This window comes from Rhea pennata, chromosome 1, assembly GCF_028389875.1.
Source record: "Rhea pennata isolate bPtePen1 chromosome 1, bPtePen1.pri, whole genome shotgun sequence".
In the NCBI taxonomy this organism is placed as follows: domain Eukaryota; kingdom Metazoa; phylum Chordata; class Aves; order Rheiformes; family Rheidae; genus Rhea; species Rhea pennata.
Genome location: NC_084663.1, coordinates 197,226,269 through 197,247,766, shown reverse-complemented (window position 1 = coordinate 197,247,766; position 21,498 = coordinate 197,226,269). Strand labels below are relative to the sequence as shown.

Here is a 21,498-nt window from a genome sequence, read left to right as displayed (position 1 = left end):
ACATTTCAAATGCAAATACCTGCAAGTATTCTAGATTTCTCCACTGTGCCATTTCCCTCCTTTTAGGGTAGGGGGAGGATGACAAAGTGGTTGTAGTGCTTATTTTGAGACATGTTGAACGGTACATGGATTTATTGGTAAATGTGATGTAAGCATTTACCTAAGGTATACCTGTTCTCTCTCTCTCTCTCTCTCTCTCTCTCTCTCTCACACACACACACACACACACACACTTCATTAGCTATCTCAGAGGATCTCTTCAGATATCTCTTTAAAGGTGGACAGACTAAAATACTGTGAAGTGGTTTACCTTTCTCTCCATGTCTTTTAATTCAACTGAAAACACACACACACACACACACACACACACACAGGTATCTCCCCAAACAAGTGAAATGAATGCAGTGGCTCAGAGGCAAAAGTTATTCATGTTTTCCCTGATAATGTACAAAATGTCCTCTGGCAATATGTTGTCCCCCAATTTGACAAATTCCTGTATGAACCTGCTGATACTTCCTGCCAACACAACCTCCTGTGGCTGGCAATGCCAGAAGTTCACTGCCCACAGTGTAACGTAGTACTTTCTTTTATTTGCTTTAAGGTGATTTACTAATTTCACTGAGCTTCCCACTTCCTGTACTGTGGGATGCGGAGAACAAGTCTCGCACTCAGTTATCTACCATCTTCCTGATTCTGTAATGTGTCCTATCTCCCCTGAGCTTTCTCCTCTACAAACCAAAAAGCCCCAGCCTGTAGCCTCTCCTTCTCAGGTCATTGCTCCATCGCTTGATCATTCTAGTCACCTCCTCTACCTCATCTCTTGTCCCAGTACCTCCCTGCTGAGATGAGCGCTCCCCTTGATCATTGGGGACACAGGGCAGAGACATTAGACGTGCATTCAGCTATTACCAAAGGAGTCCCCAGACTACACACATCTTGCAACGTGGTGCCAGCACTTTGATCAGTTAGAATGAGGATTAAAAAACACACACAGACTCTAGAAAGTGACATTCTTTTTATGTTAGAACATGATTTGAATTTGAGCCCCTGCCAGGAGCTAGGATCCCAAAGAAGGGAGGGGGAAGGAAGGGAAGTACCTGGCTGTGCACCAGTGCAGGGAGGGCAGATCAAAGGAGATAGACTCAAAACACCTGCAGGAAATGCAGGAACCCAAACAAGATGGGGATACAAGCACGGCAGTGTGACCAAAGCTCAACAGGTTGTTTACCTACCCCTCACCTCATCCCACAGCTATTCATTCCCTCAGCACACACCTTCCTCCAAAATGGGATTCCCAGCACATGTTCAAACACCAGATCATTAACAAAATGTTTGTAGACAAAAGACTTTAAGATGTAAAACAACTCTAGCTAGCCAAAGCAACATGAGCAATCAAGTGTTTATTCCTGACCTGAAAAAGATGTAGTATCCTGTAACCAGTCATAAGAGAATAGGATAAAACAGCAGCTTCTTTAATTAAAGGCAGATTGGCAATTCTTTAATGAGGGGGCCCAGATTATTGCCAGTTGACATAACTATAAAACAGTAAATAAAACAGAAAGGTATAGTCATGTATGTTCACATCCTGGGATTTCAGTCAGTTACAGACTTCCTCAAAGTAAGGACAGGTATGCTCTGAAATAAAATACCTGTAGGGGCAGAGAAGGAATCCCATCACATGATGTTTTTAAGAACAGATTAAACCGTTCTGACAGACATTTGTCTGCATATGACCAATCCTGCCTTGGGGCTGGTGTTGGATTAAGTAACCTCTGAAGTCTCTTCCAGCCCAATTTTGGACAACTCTATAGTTGGTAGGCTGAAGTTAAATAAAAGCAGGATCCTCTCATATGCTGTTCTGTTGAGGAATACAGGACTAGAGTGAGGGGAACCCCTATACAAATTTAACTCTGATTCATAGGTTTTGAACTTGTTGCAACAATATTTTCGAATTGGAATTCAAAAAGTGTCTTACAGCAAATCTACAAGTAACTAGCTTTTAAAATAGTCTTAAGTTCATATTCAAAAATGCTTTAATTGAATTTAATCTCACCAATCTACTGCCTTTTAGTTTGTGCTTTTAATTTGTCAGGTAGCAGTTGTAAAGCATGAGTTAAAACATTAGTATTTTCAGGCTAATCTACTTTTAAAAAATTGAGGGCTATAATTCCCTTCAAATCTAAAGATTTGACAGCTACTCAGGCGTCTTGAATGTATTAGTTCATATCAGTATGAAATGTGATTCTTGCTAAATCACTAGCTCTTAAGTGAAATCAATCTCTACCCACGTGATACGGTAGAAGTAAACACCACTCCAGTGAGGTGAAATCCAGCATTTGAGACAAACATTTTGTACTTTTCTGTAGTTCAGAAACATACACCATTAAGGAACTGGAGCAATAAAATATCTAATTACTGCCACTGTACACTGTTCAGAACAAATGACTGCATTACAAATGTCTGTTCAGCCTTTACTTAATATGAAATACAAAACAGGAGTTGAGGAAGTGCTAATTTTCAGAACTATGTTACCCCATTCAGAGTCAAAACTTGCAGATTGGGGCGGCAGGGGGGCGTGAAGGGAGCTGTTGTTTTGTTTTGTTTTTAAGCTTCATCTAGGGTCAGTATCATGATACTGAGAGATGCATCTTTTTCCATAAGGTTCATATGTCTGACAAAACATTCAGAAGAAGGACAAGTTGATCAGCCAAGTTCATGATGGTAGACAAGAGCAGTTGTCATACAACCAGCATAGATAGGAGTGAATTTTAGAGTGTTAGGAGTGAAGGATAAAACTACACTCACACTACAAGTCAAAAGGGGGGATTACACCACTATTTATTTATTTATTTTTGTAACACTACTGATTAACCAACCCTCCTACCAAATTATACACTAGCACTTGACTATGCTTTTATATAGACATAGCTCTGTTCACGTGGCACAAGACTTAAGGAAAGCCCTGCCTACGATCATACATTCCCACTTCAGTTAGAAAATGAGCTGTCCTCCAGGACTAAGTTGCTCCAAAAGAACTTTTTTGTTTTAAAGTTGCCAGTTAGATGAGATTTAGGGAAAAGGAATATAGCCAGCTGTAACTGCAAAGCAAGAGGCTGGAACCTGGAAAAAAAAAGGTATAATTAGACAATGCAGGAAAATCAACTGATTAGGAAGTTTTGTGGGTGATGCTGTAAGAAGTTCTGCCACACCTGGATGCAGGAATAGGAGTTAGCTAAGAAGAAAGAATTTTGCCTGTCAGGAAGAAACAACAGCCAATGCAGCACCACCGGAGTGATACTGGCAAGCTGCTTCCTAGAACACCATCTCTCAGTTTGACTCAAACACAGTCATTACAACTGTATAAAAGGATGACAAGAGTTATTAAAATGACCTTATAAAGTACTTCACAGCAAGAGCCTTTGAGCTTTTATTGTTTCAACCCTTAAACTCTCCCCAATCCTATGCAAAGATATCAAGGCAGTTAACCCATTTAGAATCAGCTGTCTCAACAGCAACAAAAGTTGCATTTTTAGCTTCTAAGTGTTTAAGATAGATAGGATAAAACCAGGCCTAAGGTTATATCTACCTAGCTGAAAGCAAACAGACACATGTTTACATACCCAATACTCAGAGCTGACCAGACAACTAGTCTAGAAGTAGCTATGTCACTGCAATATTCACCTACTTTGCCCATCAACAGCTTTTCAGTTACGGAGGTACTTCATTGACCCAGCCATATAGCTTCTCAATCCAGATCACCTTCCACTTCACTGGCTCAGGGCAGCCGAATTCAACTTTGCCTGGAGACACCCCTAAAGACACCCCTCTATCTCTGGGGGAAAAAAAAGGTTCTTGAAAGCCACCAGAAAAATTAAAAGCAAAAGCTAGTGTCTAGAAATTGGTACCAGGAAAATTTCAGATTTAAAAATAAGTTTCTCTGACAAGAGCTATGAAACACGTAGTGTCAAGACTCCCAAGTCAATGTTTGCATCCCATTTTGAGGCACCTCCCATCTTTTCCAATGTTCCTTTTAAGCTGTAACATTGTTTTTCTATATATGTCTGCCAGAGATTAAACAGCCAACAAGATCCAAAACAGATCAGGCTTAAGACCTATTAGTGTTATTATTACCAGTTTAAAAGAGTTTGCAGGTGAAAGTGGGGGGTGCCCACCTTTTTCTAAAAGAGGAAAAAAAAAGCCACTGTTCTGAGCCTTTTTGGCAGAGTTCCTTTAAAAAGAGAAAAAAAAACATAACCCCCCTCCCCCTCAGACTATGAGGGTTATATGTTCTCTCCATTAGAGTAATTAAATTACAAGCTTAATTTTAGCCCCTTACCAGTCTGCTTTCCCCCACGCCAAAGTATGGCTGATCGGTTCATAGAGAACACCCCTTATATGTGGCTTCACCAAGCCTCGCTAAGCCTTGCAACTGCAACTCATTGTAAGCACTTGCTGTAAAGCCAAGTCACTCTCCCCTGCTTGCTGCCAGAACACACAGTAGCTCAAGTGTCAGAAGTTAGATCTTACCAGTAGTTAGTCATATTATCCTCTTCTGAGAGCTAGCTAGCTTTGGAACAATTTACTAACAGAATAATGAAACAAAGCATGTAAGAGATGCCTTTATTTTAACTGCACTGTGGTAAGAGATCATGCAAATACTGCTCTAATTTCTATTCAGCCTATATTATTTTGTAACTGGAGATGCTTCCACCCAAATCTGTTTTTAATAGCAAAAAGAATACCAGTATGTTCAGTATTTAATACAACAAAACAATAACAATGACAAAACCAAAACTGATCATAAATTTACTATGTAAATTTAGGTATACAGTACTAAGAAATATTTATCTCAACTATAATTCCTATGACGGGGACACTACGGTACAGAAGTCCCAATTTGTTTGTCTCCATGGAGTTTTATGCTAATAAAAAATGATTTTAAAATTAATTTTTTTATTGATAGAAAAAAGCTTACAGTACACATTCACCTAAATGATACAGCTTATGCACTGATTTTAAGTGGCTCAGGAAAGTCGTAAGAAGTGAAACAGCATTACTATCATCAGTTTGTTTTCTGGATATACACTCAGTCTTAAAGCAAAAAAACAGACTGATTTCCTTCTGCAGTTGATATGAAGCACATCAAATCATTCACGTGAGTTACTTCATATGAATGCTCATATGAGAGAAGAGGCAAACTAATATGTCAATACCTTCTTTTTAAAGGCTCATGACATTACTTTTCTAAATTTTCTCCTTACTCAATCCTTCCAATTGTTTCATGTATCTTTTTCACTCTGATATCCTCATTAATGCTATTTAAGTAATACAAATAGTAAAGATTAGCTCAAACACATTTTCCCACTTACATTGTATATATGGTAACACTTTGTTTGGAAGCAAAAGTTAATACTGTGCCTTGAAACTGCTTGGCAGTGAGCACTGCCAACAGTGTCATGCTAAAGGCTTGTTATCCATTGGCATGCTGTGTCTACTTCATTTAACTTTTTTTGTAAACTATATAATTCAATTAATAACAACATGTTAAGAGACACCAGAAGCGCTAAGGTAATATAAAATAGTTATAGGAAGCTTGAGTTACTCGACGGAAATTGTTGCTGTCAGGGTAATTCAGACAATACCGATGCAACACTGCTGTCTTTAGCTATCTAAAGGGAGCTCACAGAGAAGCCAGATTCTTCTCAGAGGTTCACAGTGGTAGAATGGGATGCCAGAGACACCAATTGCAGGAAGGGAAATTTCAATTCAGTATTACAAAAGAGTTTTACAATGGGGGTAATCAAACATCCTAACAAGTTACTCAAAGAGGCTGTAAGTCTTTATTCTACAGATATTTAAAATTCAACTGGACATGTCCTGAGCAAGCTAATCCTACTTTGGATCCTACTTTGGTCCTACTTTGAGCAGAGAGTTGGAACAGATGACATCCAGAGGCCTCTTCAAACCCAAATTACTTATTCTGCAACATTTGCCCAATGCCTGCTTCATAGATCAGCTAGTTAAAAGAAAACTTGAGAGGAAAACAAATAAAAATAAAAAAAATGCAGCTCCTAATTTAGTCTGAAGTAGCATGCAGGACCTGATTCAGAAATCTTATAGCTGAAGAGCCATCGTGGCTGATACAGTCCACATGGATTTCCAGAAGTTTTACAACAAAGTCCTTCACTAAAAGCTTTCAAGGAATTTAACCAGCCACGTGAGAGATAAGAGGTCCTTTCATGGACAGTAATTGGTAAAGGGATAGTAAACAGAAGGTAGGAATAATGGTCAGTTCTTACTCAGTGGAAGATGCTGACCAGTGCAGTTTCAAAGATCAGTGCTTGATCCACCTGAAGGACAGGTGGGCAGCAAGTAGAGTTAGTTGATAATATTAACTCAGTACTTGTCACTACTACCCCAAACATGTGTAGGACTTCACAAGACTAAGTAATAAATTAAATTCAGTAGAAGCAAGTGATATGTAAGTGAAAACTGTAATATGAAATGGCCAGTTTTCCAAATTTGACACTTTAAAAATCTTCACATCTTGACTACCATGTGAGGCTTTGCTCTGTCTCCCATTCTCCCTCCCTGCACCAAGCCAACTTGGGAAAAGGGAAAGGTCTGGAACTCTGAAAGCAACAATCCCTGTTGCAGTTCTCCAAAGCTTTCTGAAGATAGGGAAGGTCTTTTATGCAAAACCAGAACTTCTCAAATTCTAGAAGAGACTGAATGGATATGACAGAGGTCTAAAATCCTCAGCAGGAATAAAACTGTTTACTCTCTGAATTCTGTCTTCCAGCAGATGAGTTAGAGGATATCAAGCCAGGCTGGCAGAACACAAGATTTTAAAAAATTCTGATGATGATAGACTGCTTAGATGCTAGAAGTTTACAGTATCACAGAATCACTGAATGGCTGAGGTTCGAAGGGACCTCTGGAGATCATCCAGTCCAACCCCATGCTCAAGCAGAGTCACCTAAAGCACACTGCATAGGATCATGTCCAGCTGGGTTCTGAGTATCTCCAAGGAAGGAAATTCTACAACCTCTCTGGGCAACCTGTTCCAGTGCTGTCACCCTCACAGTAAAGTTCTTCCTCGTGTTCAGACATTCTTCTGAATGGACAGAAGCAATATCTGACTTGGGAAATCTCTTAGCTGCAATGGCTGGACACCGAAAGGCGGGGAGAGAGAACTAGGAGAAAACACCACAGGATGTACCATACCGCTGAACAGGACAGAGCTGCAAACCATCTCTAGCACTTAGACCAAAGAGCAGATTGATGCACATAGTTGTATGGAAATCAAGTAACAGACATCCACAATACATATTACTTAACATGGAGTCTCTTTCAGACTGCATGTAGTATCCTTAATTTGTCCCCTTTCAGCTCTTACTATTATTATTAGGAATGTGCTGCAGCTCAGCAGAGTGGAAGATTTATAGCCTGAAATAGGACAAATTCTAAGTCCTGGAGTGCAGCATACATACATATAGAGCTAGTTAATGATACAAAGCTGGAATAGTACTGGTGGACCATTTAGTATATAAGGTACCAAGTCTGATGCAAACTCATTCATACTGTCTACTGTAAATGGTCCTTTCTGCCACTATTCCCTGAACTGCCCACATCAATGAGCATACTAACATCTAAGCAGCACAGACTATCAGGTCCAGTAATTCAGCTTGCTCCTCAAACTAATTTTACTTAGCAGCACAAACTCAGCCCTATAAATTAAACCCATTTTATACTCTAAGGTGGACAGCTGCTTTGGGCTGCAGTTTTATCCCTCCTTCACACAGCACCCTTTATAACATCCATGACAAGCACTTCTGACAGAGACAGGGTACACACTCCACAGCACTAAACTTGGTTATGTCTGAGGTCCAAGCAGGAAAGGGCTTAACTTCCAGCACAGTCAGAACAAAAGTCTCCTGTGGGCAGAGCTATTTTCCCTATCTTATATACTTATTTACCTTATTTCCTTATATACCTTATTTCTCCTACCTGGAGAAGTAGTATTTTTTAGTCCCAACACTAGTGTGTGTGTGTGATGTTGCCTAGCAGAAGAGCTCTCCCCTGAGAATTTCCTGTCCACCTCCCCTCTACATTCCTCCCTCTAATAGGTACAGTCCACATCACACACAGAGATCAGCAAGTCACCCCAGGCTTAGCCAGTGTCAGCCATGAGTCAGCCAGCACAACCATCCTCGAGCAATCAGGAGTTTGAACTCTCCAGTATGGACCTACTACACAAAATAAATTTATCTTTTTTCTAGCTTGCTAGGAGTTACAAAATCTTTGCTTACCTGAATGAAAGTAGCACCCTCTACTGCTTCCTTCAGGTCTGTACAGCCAGTAATGAGAGCCAACTGCTTCTCTGCATTCAAAGCTCCTTTCAGGAATCCTGACTCCTCCAGCTCCTTCATTTGTTTGCTGATAGAAACACCACAAACATTTTAAGTATTTATCATTTTAAAGTCATTACTAAAAGCTTCTTAACAACCCAGCAGTACTGTGTAATTTGCCATGCCATGGCTTATGTTTATATTCAAAAATATAGAGGCTAATTTCAGTCATTTCTCTCTGCCCACTTTACCACCATCACTTTCTTACAAGACTTTTCTTGTCTTTAAGTATGTATGGCTTTAGGATATATTCCTAGTCCCAAGCTTGTCACTGCCACAAGCCTGCTTTCAGCAGTGCAAGATCAGCAAGTTTTTCTTCTCATGAGAAGAGAGGCCTTTACTGAAGTTGTTCCTCTAGTTTTACAAACAATACATCTTTTGTTGTGAATCTTTTCTGTAAAAACACCATTTAACTATACTAAAAAGAAAAAATTACAGCCAGGAGTCATTTGTAAACAAACATTCCCCCTAATACAAGTAATAACTGCAGAGCAAATGCCAGAAAACCTAAGTAGTTACTAAATTGAGCATCCAGAGCTTAAACTGAACAAATCAAATATACATTGCTGCTCTCACTGGACATGCCACTCTCCAAAGGAAGGATTCTCTACAACTTGAGCATCACTCCCCTCCCTGCCTCCCCCCCCCCCAAAAAAAAAAAGCCACAAAAAAATAAAACCACACACATGCCACAAGAGCAAGCAAGACATTTTCAAATTTGTTCAAATCATTTGGAGGCATAACTGCCCCCAAATTAGGTGAGATTAAACTACTGGATCATGAACCTGAAATTTTTGATACAACCATTATTATCGTTAAATCTGTCACAGTTAACTCAAGCCACAACTCCTCTAAGTCTTCATTTATTATCCAGCCAAAAAAAAGTACTCATTCTGAAGAGAAGAAAAAATTCAGCTAATGATTATCGGGGCAGGAGTTCTTTGTTCTCCCTATCAACCTAGCTTTGAAATCTTAGCCCTTTTTTTTGAGGGGGGGAAGGGGGGGGAACTGGATAGGACAGGACAGGACATTTTCTTATATAGTAAAGGAATTACTCCACCAAAGCGCGGGGCGGGGGTGAAGAGCTGGAGCAAACAGAGCAGCTCTGCAGTGTGGACTAAGCTACATGCTTTGTGTAGTGTAACAACACATTAATTGAATTTAGAAACTGCCAGTGATCCATCATGTGTTTCCCATGTGACTATGGTACTTGGGCACACATAACTGTCTTTATTAGGGACTTTACAGGACAGTGCACGTTACATGGGCAGAATTTACCCACACAGGCCCAGCTAAATTCCACACCCTGACATACACCAGTCCTTAATACGCCTGCTCAGACCTCACCTGTATCCAAACAGTAACAGTATTTGGTTTTGCATCTAGAGTCCTCAGAAGAGATGGGTCCCTGTGTGTTTGACATGGACTTCTACAGCAGCCAGAAGCACACACAGTCCCTCATCCTTATGAAGCAGGGCAGACAGACAGCAACAGGCCTAGGATAACGTCAGCCCCAGACCTTTTCTTCATTCCAGCTTCAGCACGTACACTCTAGGGCAGCTCTCCCTCAGCCCCCTGCCAAGATGACAGCTGCAGGCACCTTCACGTCAGCGATCCTAAACAGGTAGGTATCTTATCAGACTGGCTCTCAGTTGCTTTAGGAAAACTTTTTTGTAAGTCATCTACACTTTTCAAGTAACATTTTAAAGTTAATTGAAAGGGGGTCTGAACACAGTCCTGGGCAGTATGCTCTAGGTGACTCTACTTGAACAGGGAGTTTGGACCAGATGATCTCTGAAGATCCCTTCCAACTTCAACCCTTCTGTGAAGTATTGAATCCATAGGTCTAATAGAAAAAAAAAAATCAAGCTTTTGTTTTGTTCAGGAAATCTGGAGGAGAATTAGACTCATTTGACCTAGCCTGTCAACACGTATATGCATTTCAGATGCATTTGCCCACTCTTTTTACACATCCAAGTATGCAATCCATCTCATCTTATGGTGTAAGTATCTATGTCTGAACACAGCTTCCCCCCCCACCGCCGGCAATGTCACAGAAACCACAACAGGAAATCTATCAACCTTCTGGACAAGTTCCTCATTTGGTTCCTTGACAACACGCCAATCAATAGCTAAAAAGCCCATATTTCTGCTTCTTGAGCAATCTGCATGGCAAGTGATAAGAAACAGGAAGCTCCATCTAAGACTTCTTTTATGGTTTCTAGTTCATTAAAGGCTGTTAGTGTTTTATCTGTAAAAGAAACAGGAATTGGAGTGTCCAAACTTCTGGCTCCTTCACACTTTGTGAGGTGAGATGGTAGGGAACCAAGAATCCAAGAGGTCCTCACTATCAGTTCCTCAGAAGTCGATTTCCCAGGTATACTTGCTTAAATCTAGCATCTTCTTGCAAAGAGGCTGTATATTAGTTTTAACAAATTTTTTACTTGAAAAGAGTACAACAGAATTACCCCCTTTTTAGAAAAACAAGGTGAAATTCTTGTTCACTTTGTGTGCACTATTACAGTTGCTTCATCCTCCGAGCCCCCGTGAAACTCGCATCATTACACAATAGGTAGCAGAGGGATTCAAAAAGGCTAGTGACAGACTAAGATGTGCCTTTTACTTTTCTTCCATGAGCTCCTTTAGAAATTTTCAGCATCTGTCCCCTGTTCTATTCCCTTTCTTCTCTGCCAGTGATGATTATCTTGATATTCCTATTTCTCTCATGAGCAATATATATATACAGATACATATAAAGGAGCCATTTTCAGTCAACCTGCAAAGCCACTATCTTCACTCTTTGAAATCTGAAGTTGGACAGAGCTTCTTCCTCTAAACAACAATCCTCCAATTAACATTACTGACCATTAAGCTAATTTAAATTACTATGGTTATTCAAAATCATGCAACAGGAAATACGATTAGTGTATTACTTCAGTTTTGGTGTCTACTCTCCCTCCCTCCTGGGGAAGACTTTGGTCCTCTCCACTAATACAGTTTTATTGTCTCTTTAGTTGCTTTGTTCCACAAACAAATTTCAAATCTTATAAATAGTGATTTCTTTATATTCCCTTTAGGGTATTGGATTACCACAAAAGTGTAGGCAAAGTAAGGGAGCTTCCCCTGACATTTATACATTAAGGCATATGATACACTGGCTTGTACATACAACAGTGCACCACTGACCTCTGCTGGATGACTTTTTTAATTCAAAGATGTAGACTTCAAGACAATCATCCCTGAGGATGAATACAGATCCCAAGGCCATTCCAGGTACCTCCAAACACACATTACACACAGCTTCAGTCTGAAGCTCAGTCATGTGCACAACTTGAAGGAGGCTCAACAGCCTCCTAAGGTCTTTAGCAAACGAATACTTCATGTCTATAAGAACACATTACTCACTTTTATTGCTTCACGTTTTGTCTAGCTCTGAAACTTTACTGTCATACCTCACTGCCCATGCCAATGCTACTCTGGGAACTCAACCAGTAAGTACCTCAAGCATCCAATCAATATTAACACTGCTGATCACAAACTTCTGGGATGTCTTAGTCACAACTTCTACTCCAAAAGCTTTTACAGAAGGGCCTTACAAGCGATGGCGGAACTTAACTCATCTTGTTCATGCTCTTCACTTTAATACATAGCTCCTATATAGCATTCATACTGATACTGCTGCGACAAGCAAGCACTTACGAGATTAAAGACCTGAGAGTCACAAACTCACTGTCCAAACTGACAGGGGGGAGGGAGGAAAAGAGGACAAGAGAACACCAGCATCATTCTTCATAAATTCAGCCAACTGCCATTGCTCAAAGGTTAAGGCAACAAACCCATCACAGCTCAGCTTGTTATCTACTACTCCCTGATAAATGAGAGGGTATCTGGTCTGGTTAAAAAACAAAAACAAAGAAACAAAAAAAACATAACCAGCTCCAAATTTCTATCCTGAGGCACAATGGCCATGGCACACCACCTGGCGTGGTTAAGACCCTAGCACTGGGACTAGCTCGCCATCCAGACATGCAATGGCCAAATAGTAAGCTACTAGTATCAAGTTGCAAGCAGCCATTCAAAAGTAGTAGCAAACAGTTTCTCTCTTCCCCTAGATAAAAGGCAGATGTACAACAAGCAACATGGAGAATCTGTTATACATTACAAGGTGTAATTTTTAAAAGAGCAGAACAAGCTGGACCACAAGAGAAAAATTACCCGGGTTTCTGACCAGAGAGATCTAGAGCTGACAAATGCACTTTGCCGATTGCAATGGCAGTGTATTCAAGAGGGATGGCTATCCATCTGCTTTGACACAGTTTTGAAGTAGCACAGTGCAAAGGACTTTCGAGCAGCCAGGGCTCAGCAAAAGAGCACAGCAATGCAAGTAACTCAGTATAAGATCTGCAATCTCCCAAAGTTATCACACACACACATGCACATAGCAGCCCTGGCACTCTCAGGATGTCAGTACTGCCATTCCACAAACCAGATGCTGCAATGGGAGCAAAGATTTGTTACAGGAAAGTGTGATCTAGCCATTACGTCTTTTTATGGTAAATGCACAACTGCCAACACTGTCAAGTCTGCACTGGGTCTGCAGTTCATTATAAGTCACTTCTTAATCTTAGTAGATCAATTCCAACGCTGTTGCCAGATCCAGTGAACTACATGAATTCCATCACTAAGTTTGTCAAATTACTTCTGGTGTCTTAGCACTAGAACCAGCAAACCCTTCTAAAAAGAAGTATTTTCTTTAGTTTTTCATTGTGGGTTTTTTGTTTATTCAGAATTTTATATTCAGTATGGAAATTCTCACCAACATCAAGGGGAATTATCAAAAATCACAGAATCAGTAAGGTTGGAAGGAACCACTGGAGATCATCTGGTCCAACCCCCCCTGCTCAGCAGGGTCACCTACAGCATGTTAGACAGTGTTGCATCCAGGCAAGCCTTGAAGATCTCCAGAGAAGGAGACTCCACAACCTCTCTGGGCAACCTGTCCAGTGCTCCGTCACTCTCACAGGGAAGAAATTCCCCCTCACAGTCAGGTGGAACTTCCTGTGCTTCAATTTCTGCCCACTGCCTCTTGTCCTGTCACATGGGACAACTGAAAAGAGTTTGTCCCTGTCCCCTTAACACCCTCCCTTCAGATACTTGTACACATTGATAAGATCCCCCCCCTCAGTCTTCTCCTCCCCAGGTTGAAGAGGCCCAGCTCTCACAGCCGTTCCTCAGAGGGCAGATGCTCCAGCCCTCCAATCATCTTCATAGCCCTACGCTGGACTATGGCCACATCTTTCTTGTACTGGGGAACCCAGAACTGGACACAGTACTTCAGATGAGGCCTCCGCGGGGCTGAGGAGAGGGGCAGCATCACCTCCCTCGACCTGCTGGCAACACTCTTCCCAATGCACCCCAGGAGACCATTGGCCTTCTTCGCCACAAGGGCACATTGCTGACCATGACAACATGGTCAACTTGTCATCCATCAGCACTCCCAAGTCCTTCTCTGTAAAGCTGCTTTCCAGCAGGTCAGCCCCTAGCCTGTACTGGTGCCTAGGGTTATTCCGCCCTCGGTGCGGGACCCTGCACTTGCCCTTGTTGAACCTCATGAGGTTCCTCTTCACCCAGCTGTCCAGCCTGTCCAGGTCTCTCTGAATGGCAGCACAGCCCTCAGGTGTATCAGCAAATTTGCTGAGGAGGCACTCTGTCCCTTCATTCAGGTCACTGATGAAGTTGAACAGGATGGGGCCCAATACTGAGCCCTGGGGGACTCCAATTCACATCCCTGCTTCGTATCATGCAGGACAGCCTAGAACCTGGGTCTCCCACATATTCACAGAAACACTGGCTGAAATAGGCCTTTGGAAGAATCTAGTTCATCTTGCACTTAGAACAGAACTATTGTCAACACCAGATTCAGTCAGCTGTGGCTTTGTCTAGCCAAGTCCTGAAACCCTTCAAGTATGGAGATTTTGCCACCTCTTTGGATAACCTGTTACTTCTGCACACCAGAATTAATTGCATAATTGTAAAACCTTTGGAGGCATTTTCAGCTACAGAATGGCCAAGCACAACCCTTGGAAAGACAGAATCTACTAGCTTGCAGACATCTACAATTTTTTTTCTAGTCAGTTCTGCAAATGAAGTAGTTTTTCCTCCTTAGATAGTTCATTATACTTCCTAGGAAAATAAAGGGAAGAATTAAGTCTGAGTTTTAGCACAAATTTAATGAGCCAGCATCAGAAACTCAGTATCAAAACGCACTTTGATAAGACTTGTCTTGCTAGAAGGTATTTCCTCAAAGGAGAGATATACAGTACTACTGAGCAAGACCTATACCGTGCTGCATTTTGTCCTTGATACAAAGGGGTTTGGTGGGCGGGAGAATTTAAAAAACAAAGGAAATATCAGTTAAAATACATTTTTGCTGCCTCAAACTGGTCAAAATTGCTTTTACAGTTTGACTGACACATGTACTTGGAGAGCAACTTAAAGAGGACAGAATAAATACTAAACGTTTACATGGGATAGACTGAACAAGCATATACCACTTTTCTCCCTGCTGCAGGCTTGCTAAAGATACAGGTACAGTGGAAAATACTAAGCTTGAGCCAAACTGCCACCATCCCATGCCTACTTATCATGTCTCCTCCAGGGGAAAGGAAGAGTTCCAAATGTACTATCCATGGAGACTGGTGAGGATGTTCTGGGGAGGTCCCATGCTCTGCTCCTCCGGAGTATAACTGTATCTACTCTCCCTAAACACAGGCATTTTCCAACCTTCCCAAGAATTAGACAGCCAGCTTTTCACCTCCATAATCCAGCAATACAGAGTACAGAAAGGGAAGAGAAAGTCAACACGGGAAAGTATCTACCAGGCAGCTGTGCAACATGCATGAAACAGGAAAAAAGAGTAAAGCCTGGGTGAGTGAATTGCTCACGCTGCATAACTACATACATCTAGCAAGCTGTTGCCATTTCTGTACCTACAAAGCATAAGAAAGCATCAGACAGCAAGTAGTAAGGTATGTTCAAGTATCTTCTAGAGACCAGTCTCTTACTGGAATGAGAAAGATTATGAGCTTGAATTACAGAGGGATTTTTTTTTCAGAATTTTTGATATAACTAACTCATAGGCCTAGATACAGTTTACTTCCTTGGTCTTATGAACTGCCATACATAGGACACTTCATTGCAAGCTCCAGATACATTATGTTCACAAAATTCTTAAAATACTTCTCTATCTGGCCAGGGGTTGGAGAAGAAACATTACTTTTTCCTAGCCCTTAAGTCCTGCTCATTTTGCACAGCAATTGTGCTCTTATAGCATGGCAAAGTTAGAATTGCTTACTCTAATACTGCACCCTACTATAAATCAATTTCAATAAAATTTATGGTTAAATTAATACTTAAGACAGAAAGTATGATATTCTGATCTCAAGACTGCTTGGCTCTAATTCTTTATAGTTTAGTTTTAAATGTCTCTTGACTGAGTGACAATCTATTGTCTTTGAAACATCCAGAAGAACAATCTGTAGTCAGAGGAAGCTGACATACAAGCAAATCCCAGTGAATAGACCAAGCCTCAGATCTGAGGGTTTAGATTCAGTCCCATACAATCTTACCAGAATCTATCAGTTTTCAGAAGGCAAAGTTCTGTTCTTCCAGAATGGACTTATGTAGAACTCACTGAAGAAACTCATTTTTTTCTTAATTAGGGGGCAGGGGGAAATAATGACATTCCTGCTATAGGTTACAGTATTATACCAGCTCCTGTTCACTACCTACCATGGCTCGAGTTCCCGTCTCTGCATATCAGAAGGTGTGTTAGATTTGACAGTACAGAGGATACACACCATACAGAGAAGTTAACACTTAAACAAAACTCTACCAGCTTACTAAACTGGAATACTTTAGTTAATGATTTCACTTGCACCAAAGCTATTATGAGGAAGGTTTGACTTATCCCCTTCCACCCTCAAAACCAGCTTATGTAAAATAAGGCTATGCCTATACTAGCAATTAATGTAATACATTAAAAATAAACCTTAGAGGTAAGCAGTTCATATTAAGGACTGGATGTCTGCAAAATACATATTTTGGGTGCAATTTTCACTCAGCTCTAGACTGTCCCATTGGACAGAAAAACCATTACTGTCTGGAGTACACCAGGTGAGCTCCTGAAGTACATTTTTTGGTTTGTAATTTCATCTGAAAGGAACCCAATCTCACACAGACTACTCTAAGATGTAAGTGAAAGCATGGTAATTGTGGAAGATTGGGGGCACACTTTTGAACTAATCTCTCAGTTAAAACACTAATAAATCTAACCGTATCTTCCAGGTTCAGATCACAGTTATTTGAAAGATCAATGTAGAGACCAAGTGATTCTGCTTTTGGAAGCTGAAAAGTCACTGCCCCAAACCACATTTCACAGGAGGACAAGGACATTCGCAGTCAGAGTATCATTAGCTGCAGAACTAGAGGGAGAAGGCATATAATATTTGAAGCAATCCATGGTTGAAGCAACAGGTCTTCCAGACTCCATAAATACTAAGACTTAACTGATTTGTAGACACTCAAAGGCAGAGTCCCAGACTGACTCTCTAGATCAAGAAAGGTAGCAGTATCACAGATGGAAGCCCTTTGCAATCACAGAGCAGGTCAAAACAGTATTTACGTCTCCCAGTCTTTTATTTTATGCCCTGTCCCAAAAGATCTGGATCTGGAAGTTAAGAGAGAGAGAGATGAAAGAGACTTTCAAATATCCCATTGCTTCTATAGCAGGGAGACAGGTTTGAAAGAGAAGGGAGTACATACCATGCCTGCAGGGACTTGGCTGTACAGCTTCCAGATTTAGCTGGCTCAGCAACTACTCAGAGCACGGACAGAATGAGTATGCGATCATCCACTCTTTGAGCCAGCAAGCCCCAAAGCACCTCTTAAAACATGCACACACACACTCCTTCAAATCTCTGGAGATAGAAAAAGCTTTTAGCCTCTGCTGAAACGCAGTTATTACCTCCAATATAGTGGGAGCTCTGCCACATGTCTTTCATTTTCTTTGAAGAGCTTGGGAACTCATTTCTATTCAGTGAGAAGGGTGATTGAAGAAAACTGCTATTCTAGGATTAGTCTGATCCTTCCACAGAATGACCCTCGAACAGTCCACCTACTTTCTCCTATATGTTTTGTTTTACAGCTTCAGTATCTGGAGGTGAAGAGGTACATTAAAAGAACATGAGAGAACAGGGGAGTAAAGCAATCAGCAGTCCACCTCTTACTCCTCACACCCTGCCCTCACATCCCTATCTGTAAAGCTGAAAGCGCTTTGTACAATGTGTTCATCTAAAGAAAAAAGGCTAATCTCACTCTTTTAGCTTGGACAAGCTTAAGTTTTGGACAACTATGAGAGATTTCTTAAATACCTCAAAAAGATGAGCTACCTAGTTCCTATTTGAAACAATGCATTTATTAAAAATGGATTCTAAAAATCTGACAGAGCTTTCAGCACCTTCCTACAAATATTTTTATTTTCAGCTTACAGAATGTAAGAACGTTTGTGATAATTTCTGGTTTAGTAATAACTATTACAGATAGTCATCATGAAGTGTTTTACACAGTCCATGATGATATAAATGAAGCATATTACATATGATGAACATTTAGTCAAAACACATTCTTCGACCTAGCCTTCTACCTTTGTCAGATATTTTAAGAGTTCAGAGAGATATAGTAATCGATAAGTACTCTCCAATCACCCTCAAAGGTCTTTCATTACAAGCATGAATATGGAACAAAAACTTTTCTACATAAAACATGAGCCAATTACATAAAGAAAAAAAAATGCAGTGTTTCCACTGTATTTATCAGTCTTTATCAGCAGCATAATTACGTCTAGAACAGTAGCACAGAAAGTATTTGAAAGAGCTTACATTACAGAAAGTTTAAGCCATAAATGTTCGGTTTTGGGGGATTTTCTTTGTTTTTTTTTTTGGTAGGCCAGGCATACGCTAAAGCATATCTACATATATAACACATATACTATCTATTAGGGTTACTTTCAGGAATAGGGTACTACTTGTTCTTCTAATTCTTGTAATTTTAAAGTTTAGCAATTTATATTCAAAGTAGAATCAATCACACTGACTTAAAACAAAGCATAATTAATATGAAAAGTAACATTTTGCAAGGCAGGTTACTAAAGCTTTCAGGAAACCAAGCATGGCATAAAGCTGTTCATTAATTTGTGTCTTCAACAGAAGGAAAAAAAAAGTTCCATTAGAGCAGACACTGGTTAATAATGCTGCTGGTACATCCAGTTCAATCTAATACACTGTTGTTTGTGCCCTGACACAACAAATTGCCATGTGTCTGTCAACTATTAAGTAGGTAGTAAATCAATTGTACCAAGTTAGGCATTAGCAAACCCACTCATTTCATTTCCTTGTCTGGTCTACTGGTATTGTGGCAAATTGGTAAGTATTTCCATTTGTTTCTGGTTTTGACCCCAACCAGACATTTTGAACAAACATAGTACATTTTAGATTTTCCACACTGATTCATGCAGGCTGTCATTATCAACAAAGTTTCATCCCAGTCTCTATTTCAGCCTTCCAGCAGGACTACACATGCCTGCTACCCACAGACTGTCCTGCAAGAGTTAAAGTCACTAGCTTAAAGAACCCTGAAATGCCCTTTTGAAACATTTAAAAAAAAAAAAAAAAAAAACTCTTTGTTAGGATTTATAAGAGTCAGTATACTGAAAGTCAATCACATAATACTTAATACTTAGGTTTCATTCCTACTCCTTTCAAAGTGACTTGTTTACTACTCAAATCCGTTTTTCCTTTGTTTAAAAAGGAAAACAAAAAACAGTCCTCTGTGCACTCTACTTACTTAACATGTAAAGTAACTCCATATACTAAGATCATGAACTGCAAACAAGAGTGAAACAAAACTCCTTTCAATACTAAAACTACTGAGATGTTAAACCCAAGAACTTCTGTAAAAGTATTTGGGATTTGGGGAGACAAAAGAAAACAAATCCCAGTAAGTCCACAGAGAAGTAGCTACCGACTGGCTTTGTCGGACAGCTTCAACGGGCACTCCTCTGCTGCTCTCTTTGAGTGCTTACCTCTACTACGCCAGAAGAATAACTTTGCATAGTGATTGTTTTTACTCAAGCTCCAGCTCTTATATAGGTATCAGTAAATCAAAGAGACTTGCTGCAGATTGTGCACTACAAAGTTACCAAGGAGGGGGAAGAGTTCAAGTTCAAGGGTATTTTGACAGATATAATCATTAAAATACTGATTGAAGAAACTGCACAGCTTGTTCCAGTCATAAAAAGCTATGTTCTTCTGAAACTAAATTTGTTAACTAAGATATTACAACGGCCAAGATGTATAGGTTAATTATAAGTTAAGAACTGCTTATGCAAAAAGCAAAATCTGCCTTAAATGCCTATGAGACAGCATATGCAGGCCCAGGAGAGTTCAATGACACACCCAAATACTTCACTACCATCACATGTCATTTATGCTTCTCTTTTCCAAGCCAAAAGCCTTGGAAGGCTAAAGTCCTTATTCTGCTTAAAAAAAGTTTTGCAATCTACATTAGTAGATAGAGCATTCAGCCCTAGTTTTTTTTCTTATTTTCCTACAAATAATCCAGAGTCACCTCCCAGCTGTGACAACAATTCTGCAAAATCAAAAGTGTCTGCTAGTTAGGCTTAGCAACAAAAACGTTAAGTTTGACTTAACACCTTCCTGGAAACAGAAGCTGGGAGGAAGATGGGGGACAGGGAAAATTTGTGGGAAACAGATGCTCTCCTCTTTCATTATCAAACTTCTTTTTCCTTTTAATGTCCTACTAGAGCAAGACTTAAAAAGTAGTAACAACTGAACTGTCTCACAAGGGGCTTCCAAAGTCATTCCTCCAAGGCTTTGTCGTAAGCCTTGTCACAGAAAGCAATCAAGGTGCAGCATGCCACAGCCCTTTTTAGGTGCAACTTACTCTCAATGTTGGCTGACACATTTCATTTCACGATAGCAAGAGGGGAAGACCAATGTGCTTGGCTTGGGGCTGATCACAGAGCAGCCTGAACTTCAGCATTAAAACAGCAGTATAAGCCTGCATGTAGAATCATTCTAGCAATGCTCTCTCATAGGTATATACCCACAGTTAGACTGGTAAGAAGAGGGTGAATAGGACCCACCATTCACTGTCCCTTCTAACATAAGAACTAGGAGCCAAACAAAGCAAGTGAGGAGGCAGGTCCAAAACAAGCAAAAGGAAATAGCTCTTCATGGAGTGAGCAGTAAACCTGAAGAACACAAAGTCCTTTGGCAAGGAAGACACAAAAGGGTTTACATGAGTTCAAAGGAAGGTTAGAGAAATACCTGGAAGAGGGATCCAGTCAGTGTTACTGAACAGACAAACCACTTGTGGGCACTGTAGCTTGGGGAGGAGAAGTAGGCAGGCAGGATTTGACTTGGCGTTTGGTCATGTATCTATAGCACGAGGCTGTTAGCCCTAGCACCACAGGTTTACAGGGCAAAGAACTAGAGGATTATTGGTCTGAGCCAGTAAGATTATTCATATGTTCAAGCCCTCAAATTTGTTCCTTATAAAGGAGATTCCAGGACTCTACTCTAACTGATCAGCAGTCACCATCTTTAGTGGAACTAATAATTTCTTCTACAATTCCCAAAACATTAACTTTTAAGCTCTAGCGAGCACTGACAATTGTAGTGGGGTTCCTTAGCAATCAATATTAGCCTCCTCCTATTCTGAATGAGACTATGCATGGCTGCCCAGAGAGGTTGTGGAATCTCCTTCTCTGGAGATATTCAAGACCCTCCTGGATGCAACCCTGTCTAACATGCTCTAGGTGACCCTGCCGAGAGGGAGGTTGGACTATATGATCTCCAGAGGTCCCTTCCAACCTTACTGATTCTATGATTCTATGCTGTCTTTCTACACAAAAATCTTTAGGTTGTGTGTTTTAATCATAACTTATAGATAATGTAATTATGTTAGATATTATTTCAAGAATTGGAATTTGAGCTCTTAAATTATT

General features: G+C 40.4%; 1 protein-coding gene across 6 annotated transcripts in view; it reads right to left on the bottom strand.

Annotated features, from left to right (window-relative positions):
• Positions 1 to 21,498, bottom strand: part of CRYL1 (crystallin lambda 1) — a 62,328-nt gene that overhangs the window by 38,032 nt on the left and 2,798 nt on the right. For 3 of the 6 annotated variants that reach the window (XM_062567212.1, XM_062567213.1, XM_062567214.1), the window contains exon 3: positions 8,313 to 8,439. In XM_062567212.1, the coding sequence (XP_062423196.1) occupies positions 8,313 to 8,439 (127 nt within the window). Of the gene's footprint in view, positions 1 to 8,312; positions 8,440 to 16,979; positions 17,140 to 17,234; positions 17,270 to 17,436; positions 17,626 to 21,498 lie in introns of those variants that run through there. The other 3 variants (XM_062567216.1, XM_062567217.1, XM_062567218.1) reach the window with 3 other exon arrangements.